This window comes from Oncorhynchus gorbuscha, linkage group LG10 (genome assembly GCF_021184085.1).
Source record: "Oncorhynchus gorbuscha isolate QuinsamMale2020 ecotype Even-year linkage group LG10, OgorEven_v1.0, whole genome shotgun sequence".
Classification (NCBI taxonomy): Eukaryota; Metazoa; Chordata; class Actinopteri; order Salmoniformes; family Salmonidae; genus Oncorhynchus; species Oncorhynchus gorbuscha.
The window spans coordinates 46,487,612-46,508,323 of NC_060182.1; the positions used below are offsets into that span (position 1 = coordinate 46,487,612).

At 40.8% G+C, this 20,712-nt stretch overlaps 1 protein-coding gene and 1 long non-coding RNA gene across 3 annotated transcripts; one reads left to right on the forward strand and one right to left on the reverse strand.

Annotated features, from left to right (window-relative positions):
• Positions 1–26: 26 nt before the first annotated feature.
• On the forward strand, positions 27–8,413 carry LOC124046185 (PTB domain-containing engulfment adapter protein 1-like). The gene is made up of 8 exons (XM_046366288.1): positions 27–162; positions 304–395; positions 547–618; positions 2,413–2,511; positions 2,729–2,866; positions 2,980–3,087; positions 3,652–3,711; positions 8,246–8,413. The coding sequence occupies exons 2-8, from the start codon at positions 348–350 to the stop codon at positions 8,246–8,248; spliced, it is 528 nt and encodes a 175-aa protein (XP_046222244.1). The 5' UTR covers positions 27–162; positions 304–347; the 3' UTR covers positions 8,249–8,413.
• LOC124046186 lies at positions 8,157–20,364 on the reverse strand. 2 transcript variants are annotated; one of them, XR_006840955.1, is made up of 3 exons: positions 20,250–20,364; positions 10,673–11,056; positions 8,157–10,546 (listed from the first exon to the last, which is right to left on the reverse strand). It is a non-coding gene; the product is annotated as an uncharacterized LOC124046186 (long non-coding RNA). The 2 variants fall into 2 exon arrangements; XR_006840954.1 differs by lacking the exon at positions 20,250–20,364 and adding an exon at positions 11,153–12,958.
• Between the last annotated feature and the right edge of the window lie 348 nt (positions 20,365–20,712).

A 20,712-nucleotide genomic window follows, 5' to 3' on the forward strand; every position in this document is an offset into this window, starting at 1 on the left:
ATTGTTCTGATAGCAATGACTGAACTGAAGGATATCAGCTGAAGAGCAATAAGGAAGAATTTAATTTTGGTTAGTCATTAACCCCACTAGACTTTACACCCAAAGCAAGCTCACCACCTGAAGTCCTATAACTACAATCGTGTGGATTGTTACTGAAAAAAGGTAAGACCACAAATTTACCACAGTTTTGAAATTGAGTTAAGGGGCCTTACACAGGTAATTTACACTCAGGCATCATGAGAACCAGTTGATTTAGTGGTGTAATATCCTGAAATGCTATACTTGAATCATTTGTTTTTCCAGGAGCACATCCCTGTCATAGCCGGATTCATTTTTTCAGTGTAAAGATGAGTGATGTCTCTGACGATGATAATGAGATCTGTTTCGCAGTTAAAGTAAGTGGAGACATCGAGACTGCATGAATAGTGTCATGTTAATCAATATATTTCCTAATATAATACATTAGGGACCGTATTGTTATGGCTTGGGGTGACAATTTGATTTTGTGAATGTTATTGCCCTCTGACGGTCTCTCTTGGTCTTAAGTTTCTGGGGCGTGTTGAGGTGGTCCGTTCTGAGGGCATGCAGGTCCTGAATGAGGCCATTCAGAGCCTGAAGGTAAATATCCATAACAGCTCTGTCCCAACCATTTCTCTGCTGAATATTAGACAGTTGACAAGGGGTGCGTTCAGCAGGACTCAATGTTTTGGCATGTTCAGATAGAAATATGCTACGTAGAACAATCATGCCTTTCTGACATTGTAGAATAAGGAATCACTTTGGCTCTATTTGTAGCATTTCTATATAAACTCAACAAAAAAAAGAAACATCCCTTTTTCAGGAACCTGTCAAAGATAATTAGTAAAAATCCAAATAACTCATAGCTCTTCATTGTAAAGGTTTTAAACACTGTTTCCCATTCTTGTTCAATGAACCATGAACAAATAATTAACATGCACCTGTGGAATGGTCGTTAAGATAGTTTACAGACGGTAGACAATTGTGAAAACTTAGGACACTAAAGAGGCCTTTCTACTGACTACAAAAACACCAAAAGAAAGATGCCCAGGGTCCCTGCTCATCTGTGTGAACATGCCTTAGGCATGCTGCAAGGAGGCATTAGGACTGTAGATGTGGCCAGTGCAATACAATTGCAATGTCCATACTGTGAGACACCTAAGACAGCGCAACAGGGAGACAGGACGGACAGTTGATTGTCCTCGCAGTGGCAGACCACGTGTAACAACACCTGCACAGGATCGGTACATCCAAACATCACACCTGCGGGACAGGTACAGTATGGCAACACAACTGCCCGAGTTACACCAGGAATGCACAATCCCTCCATCAGTGCTCAGACTCTCAGAGAGTCTGGACTGAGGGCTTGTAGGCCTGTTGTAAGGCAGGTCCTCACCAGACATCACCGGCAACAACGTCACCTATGGGCACAAACCCACCGTCGCTGGAGCAGACAGGACTGGCAAAAAGTGCTCTTCATTGACGAGTCGCGGTTTTGTCTCACCAAGGGTGATGGTCAGAGTCGCGTTTATTGTTGAAGGAATGTGTGACATCAGGGCCTGTACTCTGGAGCGGGATCGATTTGGAGGTGGAGGGTCCGTCATGGTCTGGGGCGGTGTGTCACAGCATCATCGGACTGAGCTGGTTGTCATGGCAATCTCAATGCTGTGCGTTATAGGGAAGACGGGCTCATCCTGACATGACCCTCCACAGCATGCCACCAGTCATACTACTCGTTCTGTGGTGTGATTTCCTGCAAGACAGGAAAATCAGTGTTCTGCCGTGGCCAGCGAAGAACCCGGATCTCCACCCCATTGAGCATGTCTAGGATCTGTTGGATCGGAGGGTGAGGGCTTAGGGCCATTCCCCCCAGAAATGTCTTGCAGGTGCCTTGGTGGAAGAGTGGGGTAACATCTCACAGAAAGAACTGGCAAATCTGGTGCAGTCCGTGAGGAGGAGATGCACTGCAGTACTTACCCCTTTTTTGAGGGAAACATTATTCCATTTCTGTTAGTCACATGTCTGTGGAACTTGTTCAGTTTATGTCTCAGTTGTTGAATCTTATGTTCATACAAATATTTACACATGTTACGTTTGCTGAAAATAAATGCAGTTGACAGTGAGAGGACGTTTCTTTTTTTGCTGAGTTTACAAGTTTCAACAATGTTTGATTACTGAACGTAGACCAGGTGTGCCCTTGAAGTATGACTACAAAGTGTGATTGATTGGTTTTGTAGGTAGATGCAACATTTTCAAGGCATATAACACATTTCAATCATATCAGCATTTGTAACCAACATGGGTTCAATGAACAGTTTTTGTTTTAAAGATCATATTGATTGAACTATTCAAAATCAATGGTTGCTCACGTCCCTGTCCTTTGCCCTCCATTAGATTCCTGACAAAGAGTCATCAGCAAAGGTGCAGAAGAAGAACAAGGTGTCTTTGTTTTTGTCCATGAGCGGGATTGACATTTTGGAGCATAAAACCAAGGTGAGAGCCTAAGGTCCAACTCCAACGGAAGATGTGGGAGGGAACTGCTTCAGTATGACGAAGTCTAAAAAGGTTAACAGAAATAAATGGGCCTCTTACATGTTTATGGGTTTTTATACTGTTGTGTAATGCACCTGCACACTCCTCTCCTTCCTCGTCCAATAATCGTTCTTTCTCTTATTATCATGTATTCTCACTTCCCTCTTGTCTTTTCCAGTTCATGCTGTACACATGCCCCCTCTCCTCCGTGTCCTTCTGTGCAGTCATCCCGAGCACACCCAAAGTCTTTGGCTTTGTGGCCAAACACCCAGCTGCAGACATGTACCACTGTTATCTCTTCCAGAGCAAGACATTTGTGAGTACAGTGCAATCATACAATCTTGATTTTAGGGTACATCACTAAAAACACATCTAAGGGTTTTAAGTTGCCAATCTCTACCTTCTCTATTTTCTTGCTCCTCTCCTCAGTCTCATCTGCTGGTGTCCATTATCGGAGATGCATTTCGGGCCACAAAGAGAGAGGAAAGCCTCAGAGGAGGCGGACGGGATCTGATTGTGGAGGCACTGAGGCACAAGGTTGGATTAAATGGATTTACAGTGTGTTTGGAAAGTATTCAGACCCCTTCACTTTAGGCTTGGTTTTTGCTCTGACATGCACTGTCAACTGTGGGACCTTATCGACAGGTGTGTGTCTTTCCAAATCATGTCCAATCAATTGCATTTACTACAGGTGGACTTCAGTAATGTTGTAGAAACATCTCAAGGATGATCAATGGAAACAGGATGCACCTGAGCTCAATTTCTAGTCTCATAGCAGAGGGTCTGAATACTTATGTAAATAAGGTATTTTTATTTTTATACATTTGCAAAATATCTAAAATCCTGTTTTGGCTTTGTCATTATGGGATATTGTGTGTACATTGATGAGTAAAAAAAAGTGAAAATCTATTTTAGAATAAGGCTGTAACTTAACGAAATGTGAAAAAGGTCAAGGGGTCTGAATACTTTCCAAATGCACTGTAGTTGGTTAAAAACTGTTTTGAGGATGTGTCGACTGTTTATGGGTTCTTGTGTTTTGCATTGTACGGTGTAATTCACAATTTAATATTTCTAACTACCTTTCTGCCCTTTTTCTTTTAGAATAAAGTCCTGCAGAGGGAGAATGCCGAGCTGAGGATGAGACTTAATGCATCAGGAGATGTGAGTGAGGAAGCAGTAGCCCCCATACACACACACCTTCTATTGTTTATTGTAAATGAGGTCTGTGTAACCAGGGTTCGCTAGGTTCTAAATGTAATCCTTTACTAGTTACCTGACCAAAATTGTCATCAGCAACGTCATTTATGGATTACCCAAACTCAGTAAAGTAATCTGATTACTTTCCCCTTAAGAGGCAATATAAGAACACAACAATTATGTTTCATTTTACTTTATAGGTTATGTAGGCTTCTAGCCCATAGAGTTCAATTTCAATACAAATAATAATACGATTAGGTTATATATTTGCATGAGAAACCAACATCTGTCAGATTTCCACTCATTCCAATTAATTAAATACCCCCTGATCTTCAAGAATAGGACTTTGAAATATGGATGAATCAAATTGTTTTACCTGAGCATAACCCCAAAACGAAGGACTTCTTAGCCTACTCTATTGTTTATGTATGTTTCTGTCATGGAGGACTGATCGGGCTCATTGTTTTGATTTGAAAAAGAAATGCTGCTCTCATTGAATGGTATGCTTTGAGCACTATCGAAAGTGCTATTTGCGTGTGAAAAAAATGAAAGCCGTATGTCACCTTTGCTAAAGGCCTATTGTTTACATTTTTGTTGGTGACACTGATATCTTGAAAATTTGCAGCTGTTTACATGGCCACAGGAAGATGTTTTGGGTTGGGTTTTTCTCTGCTTTCTCCCAAAAGACAAATATAGAATATACAGTGCATTTGGAAAGTATTCAGACCACTTGACTTTTCCATATTTTGTTACGTTACAGCCTTATTCTAAAATTGATTAAAAACATTTACTCATCAATATACACACTATGTCATTATGACAAAGCAAAAACAGGTTTTTAAATTGTTTCGCCCCAAAAAAAGAAATACCTTATGTACATAAGTATTCAGACCCTTTGCTATGAGACTTGAAATTGAGCTCAGGTGCATCCTGTTTCCATTGATCACCCTTGAGATGTTTCTACAACTTGATTGGAGTCCACCTGTGGTAAATTCAATTGATTGGACAGGATTTGGGAAGACACACACCTGTCTAAGGCACTCAGAGCACTCAGGACCAAGAAGGTTCACCATCCAGCAGGACAATGACCATAAGCACAAAGCCAAGAAAATGAAGGAGTAGCTTCGGGACAAGTCTCTGAATGTCCTTGAGTGGCCCAGCCAGAGCTCTGACTTGAACTTGATCGAACATCTCTGGAGAGACCTGAAAACAGCTGTGCAGCGACACTCCCCATCCAACCTGACAAGAGCTTGAGAGGATCTGCAGAGAAGAATGGGACAAACTCCCCAAATACATGCCAAGCTTGTAGTGTCATACGCAGGAAGACTCAAGTCTGTAATCACTGCCAAAGGTACTTCAACAAAGTACTGAGTAAAGGGTCTGAATAATTATGTAAATGGGATATTTCAGTTTTTAATTCTTAAGTTGTTTTTTTAAATACTTTTCAAAATGTTCTAAACTGTTTTTACTTTGTCATTATGGGGTATTGTGTGTAGATTGATGAGGGGGGAAACTATTTCATCAATTTTAGAATAAGGCTATAACGTAATTGATTTATCAGGAGATGCTACAGCACCCTCAGCATCCCTACTTTCACAGCAATAGCTGTTTAGTTCTATCAAAAGTTTGAGAGTTTGAGCATATGTCTAATCATACAGTTGAAGTTGTAAGTTTACATACACCTTAGCCAAATACATTTAAACTACATTTTTCACAATTCCTGACATTTAATCCCAGTAAAAATTCCCTGTTGTATGTCAGTTAGGATCCCCACTTTATTTAAGAATATGTAATGTCAGAATAATAATAGAGAGGATTTATTTAAGCTTTTATTCCTTTCATCACATTCCAGTGGGTCAGATTAGTATTTGGTAGCATTGCCTTTGTTTAACTTGGGTCAAATGTTTCGGGTAGCCTTAATAAGCCTCAATAAGTTGGGTGAATTTTGGCCCATTCCTCTTGATGCCATCTATTTTGTCAAGTGCACCAGTCCTCCTGCAGCAAAGCATCCCCACAACAAGATGCTGCCACCTCCATGCTTCACGGGTGGGATGGTGGTATTCCGCTTGCAAGCTCCCCCTTTTTTCTCCAAACATAACGATGGTCATTATGGCCAAACAGTTCTATTTCTGTTTCATCAGACCAGAGGACATTTCTCCAAAAAGTATGATCTTTGTCCCCATGTGCAGTTGCAAACCGTAGTCTGGCTTTTTTTAATGGCGGTTTTGGAGCAGAGGTTTCTTCCTTCCTGAGCGGCCTTTCAGGTTATGTCGATGGAGGACTCGTTTTACTGTGGATATAGATACTTTTGGTTCTGTTTCTTCCAGCATCTTCACAATGTCCTTTGCTGTTGTTCTGGGATTGATTTGCACTTTACTCACCAAAGTACATTCTTCTCTAGGAGACAGAACGCGTCTCCTTCCTTAGCGGTATGGCGACTGCATGGCCCTATGGTGTTTATACTTGTGTACTATTGTTTGTACAGATGAACGTGGTACCTTAAGGCATTTGGAAATTGCTCCCAAGGATGAACCAGACTTGTGTAGGTCTACAATTTTTTTTCTGAGGTCTTGGCTGATTTTATTTAGATTTTCCCATGATGTCAAGCAAAGAGGCACTAAGTTTGAAGGTAGGCCTTGAAATACATCCACAGGTACATCTCCAATTGACTCAAATTATGTCAATTAGCCTATTAGAAGCTTCTAAAGCCATGACATCATTTTCTGGAATTTTCCAAGTTGTTTAAAGGCACAGTCAACTTAGTGTATGTTAACTTCTGACCCACTGGAATTGTGATACAGTGAATTATAAGTGAAATAATCTGTCTGTAAACAATTGTTGGAAAAAGGACTTGTGTCATGCACAAAGTAGATGTCCTAACCGACTTGCCAAAACTGTAGTCTGTTAACAAGACATTTTTGGAGTGTTTGAAAAACGAGTTTTAATGACTCCAACCTACATGTATGTAAACTTCTGACTTCAACTGTATGTCCTTTAGGCCTATGGACTTTTTTTGTGAATCAGCACAAATTAGATTGAGCAATAAAATCCCCACTCGTGGTCTTCTTAATTTAAACTGGTTTTTGACATGTTTGGAGCGTAATACCACAGAGGAGTTTAGAGGGGAGGAACTCCCTCAAACATTTAATCCAAAGGCTGGGTTCCGCACTATGCAGCTGTTGCAAGAGCATGTTTTTCACTGGCTATCCACTGGTTGCAAAAACAATGATTGATCGGCAGCTTAAACCATTATTTGGTTCAAATACACCTCGACATTTGTGAACAGCCATCTACAATAACCACAATCCATTAGGCGCAAATAAATGAGAGAGCAGCACGATTCACATTCCGCTCTATGAGTATACCAAATATTAGGAACACCTTTGTAATTTTGAGTTGCACCCCTAGCCTCAGTTCGTCAGGACATGGACTCTACAAGGTGTTGAAAGCATTCCACAGGGATGCTGGCCCCATGTTGACTCCAATGCTTCCCACAGTTGTGTCAAGTTGGCTCGATGTCCTTTGGGTTCTGGACCATTCTTGATACACAGGAAACTGTTCAGTGTGAAAAACCCAGCAGTGTTGCAGTTGTTGACACAAACCGGTGCACCTGACACCTACTATCATACCCCATTCAAAGGCACTTAAATATTTTGTCTTGCCCATTAATCCTCTGAATGGTACACATACACAAAAACTGTTTCCTCCCCTTCATCTACACTGATTGAAGTGGATTTAACAAGTGACATCAATAAGGGATCATAGCTTTCACCTGGATTCACCTGGTCAGTCTGTCATGGAAAGAGTAAGTGTTCTTAATATTTTGTACACTTGTGTGTAAATATCAAGTGATATTCTTGTCGCCTGCAGAGTACACCACTGCTGTCGTCCTTACTTCCAAGCAGTTATTCAGGTTGGATGTATAGGCTAATCTTTGGATGCCAACAGCAGTCGCACCACATTGGAGTAGCTTGAACTGTAGCCTACAAAAGCCTATTCCTGCTCTTTTCACGTGATCCATCAAACGCTCACTCAGGCGGAACAAACTTAAACTTGTATATTTTTTTATGCTGATTTCAATGTCATAAAGATTTTTTTCACAAACATCCCTTCTGAATTTAAAAGTAATCGGTTTACAATACTTTTGGTGGTAATGTATTACAGTTATTTTTTTTGTAATCAGTTACATGTAAATAACTCCCCGACCCTGTGTGTAACATGGCATGATGGAGAAGAAGTCTCCTATGCCATGCCAACTCTGCTCTCTGTGCTTTTTATCACAGGGGACAGACAGGGCTGATAGAACCACAAACAGACATCAAATTGACCTCAGAAGGTCCCAAAAAAAGCAAACAGAAGCACAGAAACTCTCACACTTAGACATGTATCCTCACAAAAGTGAGTACTTTTACTTATAGCAGCAATGCTGTCATCACACCCAAACTGAATTCTGTTTCAAATCTAATAATGACAATGATGTATTTTTCATCATTTCCAGTAACGTTTCACTGCAGTGATGACACCGCGCCTCTACTGAGAACACAGGAACTGAACATGACAGATGTTTGAAGAGGAGTGGCCATGTCAAATATACTGTAATGCATGTTGATGATACATGACTCTAACTTAACTATAATGTCTGAATAAAAAAATGAATTAACAGCTAGATATGTTCAAGTCTTTCTTTAGTATACTTTTATATTCCAAGGATCATGTAGTTTCTCTGTACATTTAGTCAATGGGTATATATTACATTATTTTTGTTATGCAGGCATGTGCAAAACTGAAACATAATGAAAAAAATACTTGCAAGCTGGCACATTTTCCTCAGGAAATGTACCTTTAAGAACTGTTTCAAGCGCCCATTGGAATGAATCCAGAGCGCAACACAATTGTTTGTGGTAAGGTGAAAGCAACCGACTATAGACGAAAGTCAAGGAGTGAAGTTGGGGAGGTGCATCTGCGACAAGCGAAAGTCGTACACTAATGTGTTTTCAACAGCAAGACTCAGTGCAACATTGCTGTGTTGTCATTGTTTATTAAATGTGTTCTTTATAATGTCGAAATGAACGTCTCAAACCCCCCCCACATCACGCATTCACAAACTGAAAATATAGGTGTGTACACTGTACAATCAATCGGTGAGAGAGCGCCTCACATCACGTGAATTTGAACATATCAACCTTATACATGTATTGTGCAAAGTTGATTCCTCTTTTGGTCACGTTCGGGTAGGTCAAACAAAAACACCCTAATGATTGTGTGACAATAGAGCCACCCACAATGCAGGATGAAGTTGCCGAAGAGAGACTGCAGAAACTTGCAGTTGACTGCAGTGAAAACTCCATGATCAGTTGATTTTTGTCAAATTCATGTAGGCACAAGTCGGACAATGTTTTTACCCATAATCAGAGTTTTGTTCTGTGGGTGTCACTAGTCTGATACCACATTGCATAGCTCACAATCCATAGGTTATGCTGTACAGTTCAAATAAGTATGCCTCCCAATGCAATTCTGAAGTCTGAACAGTGCAGTTTCAACTCAGTTTAATTTATTTTAAAAATCAAATAAACTGATTTGTCTTTTGTTGAATTTACATAACATTCCAAAGTTGTTTAGTATGATCTAACCCAATTATGGAATGATAGCACTATTTGTATCCGTTTTGGGTCAGTTTCACAGTTTCAATTTGGTACATTTATTTTGAAGGCGAACCGATTCAGCTATTGTTGAATACTCTGTTAACTACACACTGGTAAGAGAACGGCAACGTGTTAATGTCACAAACTTCAACACTATCAATAACTTGATAATCTGGCTTTAATGTTCTCAGAAATATCGTCAACCAAATAACTTGTAAACTCACTTTTGAATGTTTTGGTACCTACTGGAGAACTCTCCTTTGTCAACACCCATTCAGCATTGTTCACCCTCTTAAGCTTTAGCCACACCCATCTCTTTAAGGATTCACATGTGAGGTCATGTGCTAAACAGTGAGTAGTGTAGTAAAGATGAAGACTAAAAGTGGTAAAAGAAGTAGCCTACAATAAGGGAAAAAATCAGGGTAAACAAAGTGTCCAGACTGACGCTTACCCAGACACACTTGTCTAAATTGATGGGTCATGTGAAAGAAATTCTATAACCAATCCCCAGCCACATCTTGCGAAGTGGATGGGTCTCTACAGAAGGTGTAAATGGTACAGCCAAATGGTTACTTGCAGAGTAGCAATATCAGAAATAGATAGTGTCAATATAAATAAAATAATATACAGTAAGTACAAGAACAATATCAATATCAGTGATAGATGTGGTATGTGGTGGAGATGGTCTTATATGCATACAGTCAGGGGTTAAGTGGCTGAGCAGCAGGATAAAAAAAGAAATAGTAGCAGCAACATATTAGGAGAGAGTTATTTGAATAGGAGAGAGTTATTTGAATAGGAGAGAGTTATTTGAATAGGAGAGAGTTATTTGAATAGGAGAGAGTCATTTGAATAGAGGCACTGCAGATAGTGCTGATGACTGGTCCATCCGAACAACGCATGAACAAGGGAATCTATATTTGGAAATCCTCTTTCTGTCCTGCCTTTGGGGCAGGTCATGTGACGTCCATAGCCTCTTCATTGCAAAACTCCCTGATCTTCTCAAAAACACAAGTTTGTCTAGCTGTTTCCAGTCCAGGTGGTGCTTGTACAGGCAGACCATCTATGGAGGAAGGATGTCAAGCATCTGAAACCTAGTCCCGACTGAGTTTGAACGCTCCTTGGTGACAACAACACCAGGCTCCAGAGCACCGAAGCTGTAAAAAGAAAAAGGAAATAATAAAATAATGTAGAAGACATTACAACCTTGCACAACATCAATTCACCTCCCAAGTTTAGATAAGAATAATAACCTCATACAATGCAATGAAAATGATATTCACCTGAAGTGCTGGTACTGCTTGATCTGTGTCAGCGGCCTGAAATACGGAGTCAGGTGTTGTTGCCAACCATAGCTTTCCACCAGCACCGTACCATCCTCCAGTCCAACCAGCTGTGGGATGTCGACCCCTGTCACAGTGCTGTCCTTCACAACACCAGCAATCTCAGACAGTGTTGACTCTGGTCTTTCTGAAGCGCTGCTTGATGAGACTGAAGCACCAGTCAGGGGCAAACTTGGTGTGGCCTGTGATCAGGAAATGATGGTCCAGACTGTGGTGGAGCTTGTGCATGGTCTGCACATGCTTGTTGTTGTCTTGACCTCTGCAGTTGCGAGGAGTTCAAAAGTAGATGGGACCTGGCTGCATAGGTTCAGAAGGATAGTGCACCTACAAACAACAAAATACCATTAAGATAAGTTAATGAAAAGAAAATGTAATGTAAAACACTTTTTTATGCATCATTGTCAGGTAAGTTTCACTTACCTACAAATGTCCAGAACAGCAGCATTTTTAAGAAAAAAAAAAACTCTTCATAATTTAGGGTGGAAATGTATGAGTGGGATATACAGACCAAAAACACGAAGAAAGATTTTTTAAATTGTATTATTTTATGGCTTATAGTTCTTGTGGAAGTTGATAAATAACACCTGGGGGCTAAAAAAGTTTATTTCATTTGGTGTATTGCACTTGTTAATGTGTGAAAGTTACATATTTCTGAAAAATATTTTTGAATTTCACGCACTGCCTTTTCAGAGGAATGTTGTCGAGGGGTGCCGCTAGCGGACCCCTAGCCATAATTATAACACAAAGAAAATATGACTGCTTTGGTGTTAACTCTACTTGCAATATTATCTCAGCTCCTGAGTAATGCAGGTTACTGGTAATCTGACTGTCGATTTAGGTTTGAAAGCATAACTAAAACAAACCTGACACATTTTGGTCTTCCCGTATGCTGCAGCTCGTTTTTGTGTAATGTTACGCGAAAAACACTAAGAAAGAAGAAACATCAGAATAACTCACATTTAACACCAGGTTAAGTCATATTTCATCTGTCTGTATTCTTTAATTATTTATTTTTAGTAGTTAATTACAGACATTTATTTTCTACAAATGTGCGGCAAGCCAACTCAGTTGAACTAACAATTCACCTGTGGAGGGCACTGAAACACTAGCACTGCCTTGTCTCTGTAACGCTCAATGAGTGAATGGGTGTGTAGTCCGGCGCAGCAAAGGAAGCAGGAAAAAACATGCTTTAATGTCCAAAATCAAAAATAACAAAATAGTATTACCCTACATAGGCGTAACTATTACTACAATAAGTACCCTTAGGTAAAATACCAGGACAGCGAGAAAACCCAACAAAACACTAACACCTGTCACAAATACAGAAGAACAAGCCCGCACAAACAGAAGTGGGCTAAACGAACTTAAATAACACCACCCTAACAACCAAACAATAAACAGGTGAAACCAATTAGACAAAACCAAACGAACACGGAACAAAGAAACGGTAGCAGCTAGTAGACCGGCGACGACGAGCGCCACCCGAACAAGAAGGGGAGCCACCTTCGGTAATATTCGTGACAGTCTCAGAACCACCTGAAAGCACAAATGCTATTGTCTGTTTGAATAAAACCTAGTGATAATGTACTATTGTAATACCAAAATGTACTCAAATAAGATGAGTAAATTGGATGTTTTCATATCTTTATAAGAAGAGGAAGTCTCCAAGTGCTGTTACCACTAGCCATAGAAAGTAAAAGTGAAATTGTGTTAGTTTGATAGCACCTGCACCGTGTCAAGTAGATCAAACATTTCCCCTCCCTTCCTGTCATATGATGTTTATTAACAGGGAATTGTGAGATGCAAAAGTATTTGAAATATGCCTCTTACACAAATTGAGATGATGCTGAAGAAATCTGCTATTGCAAAAATTATCCAAGGGCTGCATAAAAAACATGAATACACAATTGACTCGCTCTAATCCTCCAGACTGTGCAATACACATGTAGTGATTTGTCCATTTTTTTTGTTCTCTCTAGTCTCGTTTTTACACCTATCCGGTATATACCTTACACTTTAAATGTATTTACCAATATCCATTTTTCTGTGCTTTGCATAGTGAATAAAGATATCTCCAAACATAGGCCTAAGCTAAGTACCACAGGTAATGCTGCGTAGTGCAAAATTGAACTCGACACAGTCATGACGTTGGCCTGGGGGGTAGGTTTATGACAGTCATAAATACCTCTTCCCCCCTTTTTCCTCTCTCTACCCTACTGAGGTTACATTTGCAAAACCCTTGGTTAACATAGAGATTCGGGGAACATCAGAAGGTGGGGGGAAATTAACTATATTCTGGTAATCCGAACAATTTAACATATGCGGTGGTACTTAATGAATATGATGTCAGCTCGGTTGTCATCTGAGACATTCTCATCAATGATAAGATGACGAACTCTACAGTGGAAAGTCTACACATCAGAGTTTTCGGATTCGCATGGAATTGTTGTTCAATTTAAATGTTAAAAATTATTTGTGATGGGATGAAATGTGATTTTAGCTTCTAAAATGTGAGATTTCGGTCTTCATAAGATATGGCTCTGCTCAATCATTGGCCCTCCCCTGTGAAGGGACATGGGCTATAAAACTTTTCAAACACGCCCTCCTCTCCCTTCCTATATAAGCCCTTGACGACAATATAACTTCCTGTTCCGAAGATGTGAGGACGACGGTCCTATGTCAGAATGGTTCAGATAATAACTACAGAACGAGTCCAACATCAGCGTGAGCTTTGGTTGCGAATGGTATGAGCTTTGAACTCTTATTCACTACAGAAGTGATACATCCTAGCCGTTGAGTTAGCAACAGCAGATGCAAACGAGGGTTAGGAAGGAACAGATGGAGTATCCCGTCTATCACACAACGACGTACTACAACGTATCTGTCAAGTAGAGTAGGCCAGAAGGCTATACTGGAAACCCTAGCCTCTATCAAAATAAAAAGATGGCGGAGCCGCAAATGTTCTTCTGTGCAAGGGTGTTTATTTACATAGTGATTCCCTGAACAAAAACAACAAAGTACTGCCATCAAACATATACCTTAAGGGACAGCTAAAAACAATGCTGTCCCATTCACAGCTCAATTCAAAATGGCCTCTCTATGAACTGAAAGAGAGGCTCCTTTTGTAGGGCTAGCCCCTCCCCTCAGAACAATTAACCCTAATTAATTAAGCAATTACCTCATCAAACCTACATTTTCCATTAACTAAACATACTAAAGGATATACATTGCAACACGTTTTTAAACAATATCACCACATAACATTTACAACATTACATCACTACTAACAGTGTCTTTCAATATGTCCATTTACATGAACAAACCATTCGGGACAGGCACTACAAAGTCATCCCATTCCCTTAGCTTAGTTAGCTTAGTTATCTTAGATAGATAGATAGATAGATAGAGAGAGAGATAGGAACAGAACAAACAATGTGCTCATCCACAACATAGATAAGTATAATACATATTACTTATATTAAATAAGTGTGCAATGTATGTACAAAGACAGAGAAGTTAACTTGTGTGTCGACCCACATTGTTACCTTATCTGATAATGGAACAGGGAGGAGTGATGAATGTATGCATGCGTTAAAGTACGAAATGCTGCCCGCGGCCAGTGACTGACTTCTACGTCACAGTATCCAATTGACCACCAGAGACATTCTTCAAAGGACTCGGTTGGGCAACACGGCCTTCCATCTACCGCCAACCTACCGCAGCTCAGAGTAAATATTTATTGCATTTTCCTTTTCCAAAGGGCGGTAATTTGGAATGCATAAGATACTGTATTTACGATAGCACAGCTTCGGCCTTTGTTCCTCAGTCTTCCCGCTCCTTCACTCAAACCCAGCCCCTTTTCTTTTGTGTAACAAGCTATCATATCTGTTTTGCCCGCTAGGGACGTTTTCCTTTATGATGTCATTTGTAATCAAGTTATGATTGAATTATGTGTATGTGTAATTCTGTGTGATTAGTTAGGTATTTAGTAAATAAATAATTAAACCCAATTTTGTATTGCTGATTCAAATTGTTAGCCAGGGTTCGTGCAGATAACCAAGAATGTACAACTTTCAGATGAGACTGAATTCAGATGATTGATATTGACTGCTATTGATATTTATAGAGATAACACCTCTATAAATATGATTTATTTATTATTATTATCGAGTTAATTACATTTACATGATTAGCTCAATCAGGTGATATTAATTACGGAGAAATTATTTTATAGAATAGCATGTCATATCACTTAATCTGGCATAGCCAATGACACGACATAATTGGAGCCCCCTGATAGAATCTAAAATAGAATGACGCTTTCATTTTGATTCAGCCTGTATAAAATCGAAAAGCAGATTACATAATATACCAAGTTTATTACACATTTTTGGAGTGGTAGACAAGCATTATTGGGGGTGTGTGTGTGTGCTGAAGATTACCCCGCCTCCGTGTTCTCTGACGTGGTCAGTGGTTAACGTAAGCGAACACATTTCTGTGTGGGTTCAGAAAGCTAATTATAGAAATCTGAGAAATAGAGCGGTTGACCAAACGCAGGGCTATTTCTGCCTGCCGCGTTTCAGACGGGGGTAGGCCCGGTCATTATTAATTTCTCGAGCGAGGATAAAGAGCCAGCAGATTGAAATTCAGAAGATATAAACTTGACCAGCGATATATATCTCTGTCTCTCTCGTGAGTAGACCAAGGCGCATTTCGTTGTTGCCGCGTGTTCCGGTTAAAACATTGTTTAAAAAAAAGTAAAATAGAGTTTGAACATAATACGTTGTAAGTAAAACCTTTCCCTTGCCAAGGGAATTCTATGGGCTGCATTTTCAGGCACAAAGGAGGGTTTAGCTTGCATGCTAAAGCTAACAAGGGAAAATAGCCCATTTGTTTTCTTGTGCTACGTTGAAATTCCTCCGCCTTGCAGAACGGTAGTTCCGCCCCGGGTATTTCCGTTTGATTTCAGTGTGTGAAATCATTGACCGCTGGCGTGTGGCCTAATATATTCGTTCATGAAGAATTATTCCGGTCACACTCAAGTCATTACTTATGATTTCCAGACGGATATCAACGTCTTATCCAATTGAACTAATAAGTGTAAATCTGGCAATTTACATTCTGAAATAGATATTTTAAATAATATCCAAATTGACGAGTTTTCTAAATAAGACATTATAAACTTTTAACAAACTAACCTAGATGAAGCAACTTCTCAGGTTAATTAGTGTAATTCCCAAATAGCCTATATAGGTCTGATTTATCATTAAATTGATAAATCAGTCAAATTTGTTTTTTTTGCAAAACCATTCAGTAATCTAGTACTGACAGAAGCCCCGCACCAGAGGGAATCCCATGTGGTTTCGGCCTTAGGGAGAAGTGCCACAGTTTTGAATGTTCCCAACATTTGATCTACTGTTTACACTTATGATATCAAATCAATGGAGATTGTATGGATTATCATCTTATTCAATTTAATAAGTTCAATTGTTGAACTTAACTTAATGTTCTTCCAATCAAATGAGAAACTTTTAAACTTCCCATATTAACCTAGATGAAGAAACTTCTCAGGTCAATTAAAGTTCATTACCCAGATAGCCTACCCAGGTAGGATTAATCATTGGCATTGATTAATTAATTCAATTTTGCAAATTCATTCACATCCAACTTCCACATTACTGGTACAGTACTGATAGTTCGTCAACATCTATAAATAGATTAAACTTGTCTTTGCAGCTTCCACTGAATTCCAAACCCAAACTTTGAAAAAACATAGGAACATTTTTCCTCGAAATTCTTCTAATAATGTGCAAGCTATCAAAGGTGGTCACCACTCCTCTGCTAATTAGTGAACCTCCGCCCATAAAAGGATTGAGCTCTGACCTCAGCAGCGATACCAACCCTAAGTATGCCATTAGCAAAGAAACTGCCGAAATTGCGAACGCTCTCAAATCAACCATCAGACACAGGCTTTGTGATGGTTCTCCCCACTTTTGCACTGATGTATCGCCATAAAAATGTGGCATCGGTCCAATACCACAGTGTACAGCTGAAGCACGTGCCAGACATGGCTAACATGAGGGGACAGGTGGAGAGAACTGAGCAACTATTGGCAAAATCAGGAAATGAAAATATTCTGGTAGTCGAGGAACTGCGTTTGCAATCTGAACAATTAAAAGTAATTGCAAATACTTATGACGATGAACGAGCACAAACTCTTCAACAAAATCGTCGTCTCCAGGAACAACTAGATTTAGCCAAAACTAAATACGATGTAGTCCACTCCAAACTAGATAAATTTGTTGTTATCTACAAACAGGAGCACACAATTTGATAACATGCAGGCAGTTTTGTTGAACGTTACTCAGAGTAACATGGTTCTACTCAAAATTCTGCAGTACAAATACAATCAATTGATGAACACAATGACTAAGTTGGATGACAAATCAGCAGAACTCATTGAAGTCACTGACCAAATGAATGATGAGAACTCGGTGATGAAGATGGAAATCCTGATTTCTAAGCAAGCGGAAGAAATCTCTACACTGAATCTCTCGCTCCGTACTCAAGACCTCTATCTGCAAACAATGACAGATAAGTTTGAGACCGAAAGGAGCAAGTGCGACACTCACGTGTCCAAAATCAGTACTCTAAGCGCTCAAGTGGACTCTGCAATGAAGCAGAATACCACCCTTAGGTACTATCTGGAGGAAGTCCAGAATGGTCACGCTCTACAGAGTGACTATCCATCCAAGCAACCGGAGCCCGGTACTCAAAGGAGTGAAGACGATAGGTTTCAGACATTGCCTCCATTAAGTGTCCCTCAGTCTTCTCCTCTTGGCCATTCGGCACTGAGTAATATGGTGAGTTTTGGCCAACAAAGCCAAAGCTTGGCTTCTCCTCTTGGCCTTTGGGCCCCACTTTCCCCACAGGATGAAGCCGACCCTCTCCGCCCGCTTGACGCGGAATACCTTGACAAACTTGTCAAGAATTTCCCCACCTTTGACCCCGTTCCAGGTCAGCCAACGATACTGAAACGTTATTAGCTGACATAGAGGACGTGTTGGATGGCTACCCGAACACTACGGGTTCTGACAGGGTTTACCTGTTGAAGCGAACATCGAATAGACACGTGACCAGGTTCATTCGCCTACAACAGCAACACGTGCTAAATGACTACGCTAAACTTGCAACAGCTTTGAAATTAGTAGTCAGCGGTTCTGCGACTCACAAACACAATAGCTCCCTGGCTATCACGGTCAAACAAGCTCGGAATGAACACCCACAAGCTTACTATCATAGGCTTCGTTCAGCTTACTTTGGCCTACTCACTGAAACAGGCATGGAAGACCTGTTACCATTTAAACAAATGTTCCTGTTGAACATGTATCCTATCTTCATTACCTACTTGGGCCCTGAAGCCCAGATCGGCTTGCCTATCTAAAACTCAGAGAGCTTGCAAGCACAGCTTTTGAGGCATCAAAAGCTCGCAATGCTAAGAGCCCTGACCACTCGGTTTTGAAGTTTGACCAGGAGCACTCACTCCAGTTAGAGGAGCATTATCAGGTATTGGAGTGTTAAGAGATGACGCACAACAACAGTTTCTACCACGAAACCATGATTCCAATAACTTCTGCGGTCTAAATAACTAAAGTACGTCGCCATCAAAACGACAACCGCTACAATCGACCTGTTCACTACGTTCCTGCACCAAACCCACACAGTGTCAGAGCACAAGGGTAACAAAGGGTTGAAGGGAGATCAAAACGTAGACCAATGTTCTCCAGAAGTTCCACTACGTGAAGAACTAAAGCGAGAAATATTTGAGAAAAGGGTAAAAGATAAGTCACAAGGACTAGACGTGGAATTACCGGACAAGAGGTCCGCAGGAATTAACACCCATAGCAAGGACGTTAAAATTCAAATCTCTCCCGCTCTCTCTCGAGACCCTATCCAGGGCCGGCTTGATCAAGAAACAAGCCCACGGGCTTTGTCTATAGACTGATACAAAAGTTGCGAAGAAAAAGGTCAAACGTTTCGTTAAAGCCAAGCCCACTCAAAATCTGAAAAGTCGATCTGCTTCCACCTTGAACAGAATTGACACATCATGTCATTGCGAACGACCACTCCACTTTGTGGTGAATATGTCCAATAAACACGAATCGAAACGCCCATACCTGGAAACAGTCCTGGAGGACTGCTTAACTTGTCATGCGCTAATTGATTCGGGTGCGACAATATCACTCATCTCTCAAATATTGTTTGATGATCTAAAAGGGCTTTGAAGCCAACTAAACTTTGGTTAAAAATGGAACGATGCCACACTACACTGCGAGGGGTCACTCAGACTACCTCGCCTCTCACATTAAGAGTCATGCTGAAACTACACTTCCCTCCTCCTTGCATTCGTGCAATACGGTAGTTGAGATGAACTTCTCTTGCCCTTCGGACGCTTCCGCAAGCACTGTGGCTGTCTCAGCAAGAAACATCGATGCGCAGAGTATACTCTGCTTCCGATGATACACCTTCTGCTTTGTGGGGGACTGTCAACCCTTACAATGACACTGCTGGCGTCAGTCCAGCAACTGACCCGATGACTCCCACTGGTGAAACACTTTGCGATATCACAGACCGATATCCTCGTCTCAGTTTGCAGGTACTGAAGAGGGTGCCACACGCGGATGTGGTGGTGACTGACAGACCTTGACAGCCACTGAGGGTGTTGAAGCACAAACACCAGGAGATTTGGTTGACAACTCGTACATAGGGTCTGAACTTTTTGTTTGCGCCTCGGATACCAACACGACATGCTGGTGGGAGGGTCCCGAGACACAAAGGGGAGGAATAGTAGCCCAGACCCATGATCGAGGCCGGTGGGGGGTCGATACTACGGACAACACCGTACGAGGCCGCCAGAGCATAAATCAAATCTAGTTGTAAACTCCCCTTGGAGAACAGTGAGGAGCAAACAGGCCCCTAGACTGGGATTATCTTAGAACACATCTAAGATAGTACAGAGTTGTACCACACTGGTCGTAAAGGAAGTCCAGTGGACGTTCCACCTCCAAAACAAATGGCAACAATAATCATTCCTTGCCATGTGTAGTAGTCACTACAAGACAACTAGTAATATGCTCTAATCATGTATTCCTGTAGGATAACATTTCAGAATAAATCGGTAGGACAACTGGACCCCTTGAGTACCAGTACCAATACCAGTCAGTCCAGAAACACTCAGTAAGAGGATTAGTAACCTCATGAGTTAAATTGCTATTGATAATAGCAACATAGGAGTCACTCAGAGTGCAGCACGGGGAAGGGAATCTCCATTGTACTCTTCCAATGGTTAACACACATGCCACTAATAAATAGAACCCTCTGTTCAGGAGAAAAGTTATTAGAAGTCATGAACCACGATCACACCACGTACGACTAGTCTAATACTTAGAGTACTTCCGTCATGAAGTTAGCTCCTCCGTGGATAACATAGCTATGAATTCTACTTCTTCATACCTACCTCCACTACAGTAGCGGAAGACAGAGACTGGTAGTAAAACTACTATAGACTCCCTCGACACCAATTCTGACTGACCTCCAGGCAACGATATGAAAATGACCTGACTACGTCAGACTCATTCTGAACAAGTTGTAATCTGCCAGGATACTTGGTTTCCTTCCCTTGATATGTGCGCTTGCGTAAGCATAAACACACCTGCACAACGGAACATCCAATTAGGATTTACGCTCGGATCACGTAAGGGTCAGAGCAAAATACCAGCCTTAGTAAAGTTGGACATTTATTTTGAGGCCTCTACAGCTATAGCACTCACCAGTTTTCTTCTCAGTTGTCCATAGGTCATCCCTGTAGACTGCCCAAAACTAGTGCCTTACAGCTGTAGACTTATCATGTAGTTATCAACTTAGGATAGTACCCTAAGCAACACCCCGCAAATTAGGAAAGCCCTAGATATGACATTAGA